The 14472-nt window shown below is 38.6% G+C and overlaps 1 protein-coding gene across 1 annotated transcript in view; it reads left to right on the plus strand.

Annotated features, from left to right (window-relative positions):
- The window catches only part of LOC150102134 (polypeptide N-acetylgalactosaminyltransferase 16-like), a 135587-nt gene that overhangs the window by 69595 nt on the left and 51520 nt on the right, over positions 1-14472 (plus strand). Inside the window, exons 5-6 of the mRNA XM_090398794.1 lie at positions 4900-4965; positions 12335-12456. Coding sequence (XP_090254920.1) covers positions 4900-4965; positions 12335-12456 — 188 coding nt within the window. The remainder of the gene's footprint in view (positions 1-4899; positions 4966-12334; positions 12457-14472) is intronic.

Here is a 14472-nt window from a genome sequence, read left to right on the forward strand (position 1 = left end):
CAAATTATTTCAAATGGTTCATTTTCTTATGCATGAATCAATAACATTTGATATAACATTACAAAATATATTGCTAACTGTATAACTGAGAGGAGATGGCAATGTAATTGAGATCATCTTTAACGCATTAGTCTTCTTTGAGTCATCTGTACAAGAAATGTTTTCTATAATGGACAAATTTGGATACTTAGGTTTTTGTTGTTCTGTCCTCCCAATAGGAAAGACATTATACCAAACTCAAAAATGTTTTATGGAATAAAAGTTGTGGTAAAAGCTGTGCACTTGCAGTATTTCTTGGTGTGTGCTTGTTCAAGTTTGTTTACACTTTCGTTAAACTTTGAACAGAGTATAGTGACCAGCAAAGGAAAGATGGTGGTGGCTTTCTTTACAAGAGTTTAATTTTGATTTTAGTCGTTTCGTGAAATGTGCTGTGTGCTATTATATATTCATTCAGTTATATAGATAAATTATGGATATTTAAGGTGGATGGAAGGAGGATGTGTGGTAATGTATTGGTAACTGCAGTAGCACTCAGGATTTAATCTTGGGGGAGGGGGGACCAAGTTGAGTAGATGATTTGAGAATACACACTATGCACTGCATATGACCTGTGACTCAGCATCTGCAACGATTGCTAATTCATAAGTAGTATAGAAATAGAAAAACAAGACACAACATAAAAAAAAAAAAAAAAAAAAAAAAAAAATTAGGAAAAGATTTTTGGAAAATTATCTAGTGTTTCTTTTTCTTTGGAGGGGGTCATCCCCCCTTCCCCCTCTAGGTGCGCCAATGGGTAACTGAAGGTGTTATTATTATGTGACACCTCCAGGGAGTCCAAAGACTCATCGAGGGAGAGTGTGCCAACAGCATCGAACGATTGATCCCTTTCAACTACTAACCGCGCTCAAACTTGCTTATCTTTTTGCGAGCCATTAGTAGAAGTGTAGCGAGAATTCCCCAAGAAGAATGAATGCTCATCTGATAGCAAAGAGAGACAGTATAAAAGAGCAGGAAAAAATTTGCAAAAAAAAAAAAAAAAGTTCGGAAAAAGCGAATGAGCAATATTAACTTAACAATCGATGATAGGAAGGATGACGGAAAGCGATATGATTGTAGCGGAACTTGAAAAACAGAGTGCAATTAATGGTAATGTGGCGAGTGGCGTTGACAGCGAACAAGCGTTTATGACGCGATATAACTGAGGGAGTGAATGAGAGCGAAAAAATGGTACAAGAATTGAAAGTAAATTGGTTAAGAACAGGTAAGAGATGAAATGGATGCGGAGTGAAATGAAAATAATTGTAGATATGTGTGGAAGAGTGAAGAAGACCACCAAAGAAATATTGCATCTTTCATAATTTAGTATGAAAGATGCAATGAAAAAACTTGAATGACACATCTCTGGTCTTTGATCATTATAATGAAGCTCACAGTGAAATATCAAGGATAAAGAAATTACAAGCAAATGGAGAGGGGGATGAGACAGAAAAACTCTAAACTTATGAAACTAAAAAGCAGTCCACATTGTGAAAGCTACTTGAGTTGAGAAAAGCAAAGCAACTGCAAGTGAAAAACATGCATATAATTTATTTTTTTTATGTGGAAGGACTGTTCAACAGGACCTTGTACTTCAAACTAATGAATAAAGCTAAATGATAATGATAAAGCTAAACATTTCATTGTAATGTTTTAAGGGAGTTGCAAGGGAATGTGTGAAGAAAAGTGGCAGGAATTAAACACTAATTGGTTTCTCTGTTTAAATATTTACGTGCTTGCTCAGTCTTGTCTACATATCTACTCTAGCACTTCGGACTTCACTCTTTTTTCTGCAAGCGAGAATTAAGTTGAAAGGGTAGGGAAGAGATTCAGTGGGAATCATGGGGTGGTGGTGGTGCCAAATTACATTTCTGAATTTCAGTGCAGTTTTCAAATGGGAAGGACAATTGGACATGTTACATCTCCATTGGAAGGGGGCTATCACTCAACAAGTTCATGTTAGCTATCTCCATTTTATAAATAAGATTAGTTATAAATGCCAGCCTGGTTGACTGAGTGGTTAGCATATCCACTTTCTAGTAGAAAGGCTGTAAGTTCAAATCCTGCTGTGGGTATGGATGTTTGTGATTGTCTGTGAAAATACTAGTAGTCATAGTTGGCAGTAGGTGACATTGGTGTAGATATTGAACGTAGTTGTAGTATTGAGTGGTGGTGGTGACGGAGAGTTGCAAAGTATATGCTCTCATTCGATGAGTCTTTGGACTCCCTGGAGGTGCTATGTAATAATAAATTTCTGCAACTTTTGTTTGGAATATACCTAATAAAATTCACATTAACTAAAAAACTACTTTGGTAATACGAAAATATCCAATTTCTTTTCAAAATAAACGAGATTTCAGTGATGAGAATTAATTGTAGAGCTTAGAAAATATATGGCGAGGTAATATGGCTGAGACATAAACTGATGGGAGGAATTTACCAGATGTAAAATATACTGTATGCTGTTGAAGAAATGCTGAACTAGTTTGTTGAAAGTTTATTTTTCACTTGGTTAGACTATAATAAATTTAGTTTAATCCTTTATCCAAGTGTGAGCAAACAAAGTTTGCACCTGAAAGTATCTTCAGGACGGGTAAGGTGGTACAACACCGGGAAACTCGTTGCAAAGGTGGAACAAGCTAACATCACTCCTATCTCAGTATCTCCCATAATGCAAAACACCACTCCTTGCAGATATGTATAATATAATGTTATGCATTAAGGGAAGGGCAACTACCCAGACTAGTTTCGACCTTTATTGAGGTCTCTTCAGTGGTAGCCAGGCCCAGATGTGGAGATACCAGGCAGAAGCAATAGCAAGGTCATCTCTACCTATAAGAGTTGCTAAAAGGTGTACCACCTTTTTTTATTAAATTACTCTGGATTTAGAGAAAGATGTTGAAAGTTTATTTTTCACTTGGTTAGACTATAATAAATTTAGTTTAATCCTTTATCCAAGTGTGAGCAAACAAAGTTTGCACCTGAAAGTATCTTCTGGACTGGGGTAAGGTAGTACAACACCGGGAAACTTGTTGCAAAGGTGGAGCAAGCTTACATCACTCCTATCTCAGTATCTCCCATAATGCAAAACACATCTCTTTGCAGATATGTATAATATTATGCATTAAGGGAAGGGCCACTACCCAGACTAGTTTCAACCTTTATTGAGGTCTCTTCAGTGGGAGCCAGGCCCAAGTGGAGATACCAAAGCAGAAGCATTAGCAAGGTCATCTCTACCTATAGGAGTGGCACACCATTTGGCAACTCCTATAGGTAGAGATGACCTTGCTAATGCTTCTGCCTGGCTCCCACTGAAGAGACCTCAGTGAAGGTAGAAACTAGTCTGCGTAGTGGCCCTTCCCTTAATGCATAATATTATACATATCTGCAAAGAGATGTGTTTTGCATTATGGGAGATACTGAGATAGGAGTGATGTAAGCTTGCTCCACCTTTGCAACAAGTTGCCCGGTGTTGTACCACCTTACTCCAGTTCTTCTGAAGATACTTTCAGGTGCAAACTTTGTTTGCTCACGCTTGGATAAAGGATTAAACTAAATTTATTATAGTCTGACGAAGTGAAAAATAAACTTTCAACATCTTTCTCTAAATCCAGAGTAATTTAATAAAAAAAAAAAAAAAAAAAAGGTGGTACACCTTTTAGCAACTCGTATAGGTAGAGATGACCTTGCTATTGCTTCTGCCTGGTATCTCTACATCTGTCTGGCTCTCACTGAAGAGACCTCAATAAAGGTCGAAACTAGTTGGGTAGTGGCCCTTCCCTTAATGCATAACATTATATTATACATATCTGCAAGGAGTGGTGTTTTGCATTATGGGAGATACTGAGATAGGAGTGATGTTAGCTTGCTCCATCTTTGCAACGAGTTGCCTGGTGTTGTACCACCTTACCCCAGTCCTGAAGATACTTTCAGGTGCAAACTTTGTTTGCTCACACTTGGATAAAGGATTAAACTAAATTTATTATTGCTGAACTAGTTTATTTTACATCTATGCATGTGTGATCATGGTGTACAGTTCTCAAAGTAATTATTGCTTAATGGCATGCAGTTTTGCTCAGGAGATATAACCAGCTCATTGGGAAATCCTTTTCATTCTTGTGATCTGAATGATATATATATATAGAGAGAGATTAAATGTTACTGTATGGTGAAAACTTCTATTTCCAAATTGGAAAGTACTTGGAACTGGGAGGATGTTGAATAGCCTGGCATTGTAGGATGGAGGATTCAGTTAGCTATTTCCAAGTGTGATGTTTAGCATTTTTGACTAAGATAGCATATTGTATTGCAGTATGTTAAAGTGGGAATTTGGAGATTATAGGATTTGAAGCAAGGAAGATCACAAGACATGAATTCTACAATGGTAAAAGTTCATAAAATAGGAAATAATTTGGGAACTGCACAGTTTGATCACCTAAATTTCTGACTAGTGAAGAAACTGAAGAGAATCTGAAGATGAATAACTAAGGAAGTATTCAGAATGCACCAATGTCAAAATATGTTTAGTTAATTTTGATTCCTTTGTCATTCTCCAATTGAAGAGCTGTAGTTTTATGTACAAAACAAGGTGGATTATATGGGATATGAATTTAATTTAAGTTTGCAATTAAAATTTTTACTCTCAAGCATTTATAAATATATGAATAACAAAACACTGTCTCTTAAAACTTAAACACTACTCAGTTACTTATTTGAATTTAAATGTTTTTCTTTCTGGACATATTTAAGATATAATAAGTACAGACAATAAGGCTCTCATGCAAATTTGTAAGTAGAATTTTTTTGAATCCATTCTTTGAACAATGTTCAAATGCTAATTTTCATTCTTTTCTTAACCAACAGTAAATGATGGCTTGGATCTAACAGTTCTGCCAAAAGTTCATCTAATTAGGAATGAAAAAAGAGAGGGTAAGTATTTTAGGAACAGTTATATAACTGTTTACTTCACTACGTCCAACAAATTTTCAATGGACATACTAGCACTTATTTGTCCTCCAAACATTCTGAGTTTCGACAGTATTGTTGTGGCACTGTTATAAGAAAATGTTTTAATTTTCACATTTCCAATAATAACAAATATCATAATGCACACTGGATTTTTAAATTCAAGAAAATATTTAATTTAGTACTCCACTCTTATGAAACTGTGCTTTACACAGTGTAAAGGGTGGATGCTGGAAGTAGTAATGAATGCATGTATGGGGATGATCAGCATAGGAATGGAATGACCTGAGATGCACTGGGAGTAGTTGAGTCTAGGGAAGATACATGGATTAAAGGGTTTTGTCCATGTTTTTACATTTTGCTGCATTAAACTGTTATCCCCATTCATTTTCCCATCTATCTAGCTTATTCAAATCCTCTTGCAGGGCTACCACATCTGCACTATTACTAATAACCATTCCCAGCTTCACATCATCTGCAAACAACTGAATATCCCCCTGCAATCCACTGACAATGTCATTGATATAAAGGTTAAACAATATAGGTCCCAGTACTGAGCTCTGTGGGACCCCACTTCTAACCCTCTGCCTGCTTGAAACTGCTGCACCATACACAACTCTCTGATACCTATCAGACAGCCAATTCTGAATCCAAGTGACATCCAGATCCATGTGCTGCAACTTAAATATCATCTTATCATGTAGCACCCTGTCAAATGCCTTCGCTAAATCTAAGAAAATGGCAGTATATGCCTTTCCCTCATCTACTGCTCTTGAAAAAAATTGCTCCATGAAATGAAAAATTCTATCTATTAGTATCCTATATCACCTCTCATTCTACTATTTGCTAATCTACAAAATCGTTATATCATCTTTGTGGTGGCTGTAGATAATCATTATGGGAAAACCTGCTAGACATTTAAATAATCACTATCATTCAGACAATATTAATAAGAGACCTCCATCAAGTCAGGGTCTCATTGAGAGACCACCAACTGCCAGCATGTGTTGTCATACCTGTTCTTGAAGTCATTCACACTACTTACAATCATCGGAATGGCAGTCCATTTCAATCTTGCACAACTATTTGAGCGAAAAATCTAGCTTTCTCTCTCTCTCTCTCTCTCTCTCCCCCCCCCCCTTACTTTTTGATGACATTCAACTTGCAAGGATAGCCTCTCACCCTTTCCTCCCATCAGGGCAGGTTGAGTTTTTTGTGTCTAATTTAGATAGTATTTTGCTGAATCTCTTTCTGGCAAAAGGATATAGTGGGCATTGTATGTTGGTTGGGGGGGACATTTTCCATTGTCAATTATGTGTACATTTGAAGCAAAGTGTGAGGCCAGGAGATTGGCCTTTTCTGTAGGTGATGATGCAATGGAGCCATCTCGGTATGATAGAGGAGGGAATAGTGTAGGGCAGAAGTTACGACCAATTACTTTAGCGAGGGACCAAAAGGCTCATCTGCTATTTGGACAGGCTGCTAATTTCCTGTGTTTTGCTCTTTTGAACTCTGTTTTGGAACCATTGATTGTTTTTTTGCATTTATTTCAGGCTTGGGTATAAGCTCTAAAGGAGGATGGGGTTCTTGATTTGAGCCAGTAATGGTATGTTTGGTTTTTAATTTGTACAGCCTTGGTGCATCTTTTGGAAAACCAGGGTTTAGTTAGAGAATGGCAGGTTAGAGTACTGTGGGGAATATGATTCCATGCCAGTGAGGATTACTTTGGTTATGAGTTCGGCACTGTGTTTGGGTTGGAAGGTCAGAAGCAATAGTCTAACCATGGGAATGAGGCCTAGAAGTTGCAGAGGTTGTCCCACTTGGCACTGTTATAATGCTAAACTACTCTTGTATGAGGGGTAACTGGATAAGCATTGTTGCATGGGGGGAGGAGATGAGCGCTAGGTTATGATCAGAATTGCCTAGCAGACTCTCTACATTCACTGTGTATTTGGAAGGGTCATTAGTCAGGAAGAGGTCTAGGGTATTTGGAGAGTGGTTTGGGTTATCAGGTATTCTGGTTGGCATCTGAACTAGTTGTGTAAGGTCATTAGTGATGGCAAATGTTTCAGCATCTCTGCCCACAAGATTTGTACAGCTGGAGGAGGAAAGACAGTTGGTGTGAATTTTATAATAAAGTGACAAAAACAGTTGGAGGGAAAGGCATATACTGCCATTTTTTTGGATTTTGCAAAGGCATTTGATAGAGTACCACATGATAAGCTGATACTTAAGTTGCAGCACATGCGTTTAGATGTTGGGTTAGTCAACTGGATTCAGGATTGGCTGTCTGATAGGTATCAGAGAGTTGTGTATCGGGAGGGGGCAATATCAAGGAAGCAGCAGGTTACAAGTGGGGTTCCACAGGGCTCAGTGCTGAAACCTGTATTGTTTAACCTTTATATCACTGATATTGTCAATGGATTTCAAGGGGTTGTTTGCAGATGATGTGAAGCTGGGTAGGATTATTAGTAATAGTGTAGATGTGGTAGCCCTGCAAGAGGATTCGAATGAACTGAACAGATGGACAAAATGAATGGGGGTTTCGGTTTAATGCAGCAAAATGTAAAGTCTTGAAGTTTGGGATACATCGATGGGAGGCTGCATACTCAGAGGGGCTGTACTGGAGAAAGTAGGAGAGATAAGAGATCTGGAGTGATGATTGATAGAAAACTGAAATTCAGGGAGCATATTGCAAAGGTGGTGAAGGTAACAAAGAGGATTGCTGCAATACTGAGAAGGATGCTGACCAGCAGAGAGAAGAGTTATCATTCTGTTGTATAAGACTGATCAGACCACACTTAGACTATTGTTCTCAAATTTGGTCCCCAGGATTTGAAGGGTATAAATTAACTGTGGAAAGGGGTACAGAGGCAGATAACACAGATGGTTTCAGGACTGTACAATATTAGTTATGAGGATTGGCTGAAGGAATAAGGAATATGGACTGCAGAGTTTGGTGGATAGAAGTAGAGGTGCTATGATCGAGACTTTTAAACTGTTGAGAGGCAGTTAGAGGGTTGACACTGGGGAGTTCTTTCACTTGGTGGAACAGTGGGAAGGAGTGATGACAATGGGTTATCCCTGGAAGTTATGAAAGGTGGCTGTGAGCAAGAGGGTGATGAGTGATTTCTTGGAGGGTAATGAGTGGTTGAACCGTGGAATGTATTGTCTGAGAGCATGGTTAGAGCAAGAACAGTGAATGAGTTCAAGGAGTGGTATGATAGACTTTGTTTCCTAGGAAGGTCCTCCCACAATGCGTCTCTTGATTCCATGGAGGCCTGAATAATAACAATATCGATCTAATGATCTCTCAATTATCAGTTCTGAAATAGGTTAGCATGTTAACTGACTGCTGAAATGGCATTGATGTGGTAGATAATTTGTCATCTACTGCGAGACCACCTCTTTATTAGCCTTCAATGGAATAAATGTCTCAGTCGTATCCCCCCCCCCTCCCTTTGTGCTCTATCCACCAAACTCTGCAGTCTGCATATATTCAGACTTTCCTCATAATCAACATTGTACAGTCCTGATATCATTTATTATCCATCTGTGCACCCTCTCCAAGGTAAAGTTACTTGGAGATCTGAGCACAGAAATCCAGATATAGTCTGATAAAAGCTTGACACAACACATTTTATACCTTAAACTATCTCATCTGCTGTTAGCCAAGTCTTGATAATGCCTATACTATTTGGTGAGGTTGCACTAACCAGTGCCGAAAACGTTTCCATCTTATTCCTGATACATCTGGCATTAGTATACAAGAACTGTAGCATTCCTTTAAGTCCCCAACCACCTTTACATCTTGAACTGACTACCCATTCAATATTGTTGCCTGAGAGACCAGAATTTACATTTTTTGTTCATTCACAGACTAATTTGCTTTATCGATGCCTTCACACATGCACTTGCCTATATCTACCTTATTTGTTTTAGTTTTCCTGACTTTGCACTTCCACACTCTTAGTGAACATAGCTCTCTCCAGATACCTAACTCTGAATCCATTTAAGTACAATCTATCAGCATTATACAAATTTTTCCATCATTAAAACTCAGGCCATAACTCCACAAACTATATCATTCTTTCTGCATAACCTGCATATTGATTCGTTAGCTATCATTACTCTCCTTCTCAGTTTCGCACTATCATAGCATGGCAGCAGACTCACAAACTTCACCCTCTCGCCCTTCTATTTTTATTATGATTATTACATGACTCCTCCAGGGAATCCAAGGACTCATCGTGGTAGGGCACACTACTCTAAATACATCTCATCCTCTCCACTACTACTTAATTCTCCAACTACGACACTATTACCATCAACGCATCTATTGCCCATCCTCACCAACAACACTATTTTTTGTCTAAATTGTGTGTGTGTGTGGGTTCTGAAGGCTGATTTGTCTATACACAGGATGAAAAACCCAAGTTTCCAGGGGGGGACCCCCCTGCTACCACCGTATGAGATCGGTTAATTCACCTTCAACTGAAAAAGCCCATATAAGGATTCCCCTCTTCACACTGAGAATCGAACCCAGGTCTTTTCCAATCGAAGGGTGCAATGTTCCGCTATTCTTCCAATCGTGCCCTGGCACTTTTTCTTTTTCCAACAACTCTTTCACTTTCTACCTCATACGGTCCTTCTCGCTTCTCAGGTCATTGATTCCAGCCAGTGCAATTGTAAACATCATTGCAGAATTTTTTTTCATAATCCTTGGTTAGAAATCATTTTTTGCACTCATGCCATTCTTTATAGGACAAACAAAACAAATCTTTATGGATATCACAAATTTACAAGAAAGATGTTGTAAAGCAATTATCTGCAGTATTCTAAGATGCAGCCCTCCTCAGGATATCATTAGTGCTTGGGAAATGGTAAAGGAATATTTGTTAGCAGGAATTGTTAAGCTGTATTCCATGAATGAGGAAGCAGACACATTTGTTGTAAAGTGCATGACAAACAATATCAAACAGGAATTGGGTGAAAAAGAGATTATGGAAGAGATATAAGGAGAAGGGTGAAAAGCAGATGCATGAAGAAAATAACATTCAGGCCAGGAGAGTGACTAGTATGGTGAGGAAGACAAGACTGGAATATGAGAAGAGATTGGCACTAAGATCCAAAGAAAATCTTAGGGAATTTTTTAGCTATGTGGCCAGTAGGAGAAGAAATGATTGTGGAAGAATGACGTTGTTGGATCAAAATGAGAATAGTGACTGATGTAGAGAACATAGCGGAGTAGTTCAATGAGCACTTGATTGGATTTCATCCTGGAGAAGGTTTTAACACTAGAGGGGTAGGGCAGGTGTGAGGTTTAGTGGTGCAAGAGGAGAGTGTGTTCCCAATACTGAGTACTCTGGATGTCAGTAAAGCAGTGGGACTGGATGGTATTTCACCATGGGTTTTGAGAGAATGTGCTAAAGAAATGACAGTTCTGTTGACCTGGCTTTTCAATGAAAGTCTGACCAAGGGAAAGGTATGCAAGGAGTGGAGGGAGAGTAAAATAGTGCCATTGCATAAGTCTATGCAATGGCACTATTTCATCAGTAGTTAAGATCTTGGAGAAATTAGTGATAGACCATATACAGCTTTAGGCAGATGAGGGTAGTGTTATCTGTGAGAGTTGACATGAATTTGTTAAGGGGCACTCTTGCTTTAGTAATATGATTGCCTTTTATAGTAAAGCGACAAGAGCAGTTGATGAGGGAAAGGCATATTCTGCCATTTTTTGGATTTTACAAAGAAATTTTTCAGGGTACTACATGATAAGCTGATATTTAAGTTTGAGTACATGGGTTTAGATGTCAGGCCAGTGAACTGGTTCAGGATTCACCATCTGATAGGTATCAGAGAGTTGTGTATGGGGGGGGGTGCAATATCAAGGAGACAGAAGGTTACAAGTGGAGTCCCACAGGGATCAGTAATGAGACCTCTATTGTTTAAACCTTTATATCAATGACATTATCAGTTGATTGCAAGGGGATATTCAGTTGTATGAAGTGAAGCTGGGATGGGTTATTAGTCATAGTGCAGATGTGGTAGCCCTGCAAGAGGATTTGAATAAACTGGAGAGATGGACAAATTAATTTGATTGAATGGGATGTCAGTTTAATGCAGCAAAATGTGAAGTATTTAAGATTGGGATATATCGATGGGAGGCTGCATACTCGATTGGAGGAGCTGTACTGGACGAAGTAGGAAGACGAGATCTGGGGGTGGCAATCGATAGAAAACTGAAATTCAAGGGGCATATTGCAAAAGTGGGGAAGGTAACCCAGAGGATTGCTGCAATACTGAGAAGAACGCTGACCTGCAGAGATAAGAGTTATCATTCCATTGTATAAGACTCTGATCAGACCACACTTAAACTATTGTTCTCGAATTTGGTCCTCAGGATTTGAAGGGGATAAATTAACTGTAGAAAGATGGTTTCAGATGTTACCTGTACAATGTTAATTATGAGGATTGGCTGAGGGAATGTTGACTGCAGAGTTTGGTGGATAGAAGGAGAGGTGCATATCACCTCTTCACTTATCTCATCACTGACACTTTTAAACTGTTGAGAGTCAATTACAGGGTGGTCACTGGAGAGGTCTTTCACTTGGTGGAGCAGCAGGAAGGAGCAAGAACAAGTTGCCATACTTGGAAAGTACGAAAGGAAGCTGTGAGCAAGAGGGTGAGTAGTGGTTTCTTTGCATGGAGGATGGTGGAGCCATGGAATGCATTGCCTATAATAGAGTGGTGAGAGTAAGAATGGTCAATGAGTTCAAGGATGGTATGATAGACTTTGTATTTCCTAGGAAATACCTCCTGCAATGAGTCTCCTGACTCCATGGAGGCCTGAATAATAATAATAATAATAATAATAATATCCTGAGCATCATGATTTCTTTTAATTATATTCTTACATCAACCTTTTGTCACATCTGGAACTGCAACGTTTTCACCTGGATGATGTATTCTTGCAAAGTGATTGCTCAGTAGCATGTGCATGATCAACTAAGTACAGGATCAATTAATGCCTTGCTAGAGGATCATCTTAGAGTTTGAAAATTATCTACACTTAGTTTTAAAGTGTAGTTTTTTAATCTTCTGGTGCAAGAGCATCTTGCTCATTAGAGACAGGATGGGCTCTAGAATAGTATTCCTCTATATTATAATTAGATTATATCTAACTTTAGCCAGCTCATAGTATACTAATGTACTATAGGTTTATTGCCTTTTGTGGGTAGGATTCATATTCAAAAAATGCATTTAGTTCTGAATTCTCAAAACATGAGCAGATCTATTTTCTAACAGTGCATTTTATTGATTATTCTCTAAGGTTTGATTCAGTCACGTGCAGCAGGACTAAGAGTATCGAATGGTGACCATGTAATGTTCCTAGATAGCCATTGTGAGGTAAATACTGGCTGGCTAGAACCACTTGTTGATATAGTGTTAAAGGTATGTATTAGCATAATTTTTATTTTTATTTATTTTCTGGAAATGGAACATTATTATTATTATACAGGTATCTCCATGGAGTCAGAAGACTCATTGTGGGGGATCCATTATTCGCACACTAGCTATCATTTACACAATAACCTATTATACTTCTCCTTGAACTCGCTCACTGATGAAGCATCCATAACCACCTCTGGCCACCCATTCCTACATTAACATCCAAAAGAAAACAAAACAACTCAAGTGTCATCAGTAGTTGTTAAGATCTTGGAGAAAATAGTGAGGGACCGTATACAGCATTGGGCAGATGAGGGTAATGTTATCTGTGAGAGTCAACATGGATTTGTGAAAGGGCGCTCTTGTTTTAGCAATATGCTAGCCTTTTATAATAAAGTTACAAGAACATTAGATGAGGGAAAGGCATATACTGCAATTTTCTTAGACTTAGCAAAGGCATTTGACAGGGTGCCACATGATAAGCTGATATTTAAGCTGCAGCACATGGGTCTGGATGTCAGATTGGTCAACTGGATTCAGGATTGGCTGTCTGATAGGTATCAGAGAGTTGTGTATGGTGGAGCAGTTTCAAGGAGGCAGAGGGTTATGTGGGGTCCCACAGGGCTCCGTACTGGGACCTATATTGTTTAACCTTTATATCAATGACATTGTTCATGGATTGCAAGGGAATATTCAGTTATTTGCAGATGATGCGAAGCTGGGGAAGGATTATTAGTAATAGTGCAGATGTGGTAGCCCTTCAAGAGGATTTGAATAAGCTAGATAGATGGGCAAATGAAAGGGGGGTGTCAGTTTAATGCAGCAAAATGTAAGGTCTTGAGGTATGGGAAACATCGATGGGATGCTGCATACTCTATGGGAGGAGTTATACTGGAGGAAGTAGGGGAGACGAGATTTGGGGTTGATGATTGATAGAAACTTGAAATTTAGGGGACATATTACAAAGGTGGTGAAGGTAACACAGAGGATTGCTGCAATTATGAGAAGGACACTGACCTGCAGAGATAAAAGGGTTATCATTCCATTGTATAAGTCTCTGATCAGACAACACTTAGACTATTGTTCTCAGATTTGGTCCCCAGGATTTGAAGGGGATAAATTAACTGTGGAAAGGGGACAAAGACAGATGACAAAGATGGTTTCAGGACTATACAATTTTGGTTATGAGGATCGGCTGAAGGAATGTGGACTGCAGAGTTTGGTGGATAGAAGGAGAAGTGATATGATTGAGACTTTTAAACTGTTGAGAGGTGGTTACAGGGTTGACACTGTGGAGTTCTTTCGCTTGGTTGAACAGCGGGAAGGAGTGATGACAAGAGGCCATCCCTGGAAGTTACGAAAGGAAACTGTGAGCAAGAGGGTGAGGAGTGGTTTCTTTTGCATGGAGGGTGGTTGAGCCGTGGAATGCATTGCCCCGATGGAGTGATGAGAGTGAGAACAGTCGATGAGTTTAAGGAGTGGTACGATATAATAAATTTAGTTTAATCCTTTATCCAAGTGTGAGCAAACAAAGTTTGTGCCTGAAAGTATCTTCAGGACTGGGGTAAGGTGATACAACACCTTACCCCAGTCCTGAAGATACTTTCAGGCACAAACTTTGTTTGCTCACACTTGGATAAAGGATTAAACTAAATTTATTATACTCTAACCAAGTGAAAAATAAACTTTCAATGAGTGGTACGATAGACTTTGTGTTTCTTAGGGGGGACCTCCCCCTCGATGAGTCTTGACAGACTTTATGTTCTTAGGAAGGACCTCCCACGATGAGTCTTTTGACTCCATGGAGGCCTGAATAATAGTAATAATAAAAAAAATAATAATAAAGAAACATGCTTAAAACTATACAATACTTAAGCAGCTTATTTACATTATTATATGGATGCAAAATTTGGGCAATAAATAAACAAGTGAAATGAGATTCATGACAAGGACCACAAAATATACATTAAACAACAACAACAATGAAGATATCTTAAAATAACTAAAAATAAAATCAAC

This window comes from Typopeltis vanoorti, chromosome 10, assembly GCF_054136105.1.
Source record: "Typopeltis vanoorti isolate ZY-2024b chromosome 10, IOZ_Tvanoo_1.0, whole genome shotgun sequence".
Taxonomy (NCBI): domain Eukaryota; kingdom Metazoa; phylum Arthropoda; class Arachnida; order Uropygi; family Thelyphonidae; genus Typopeltis; species Typopeltis vanoorti.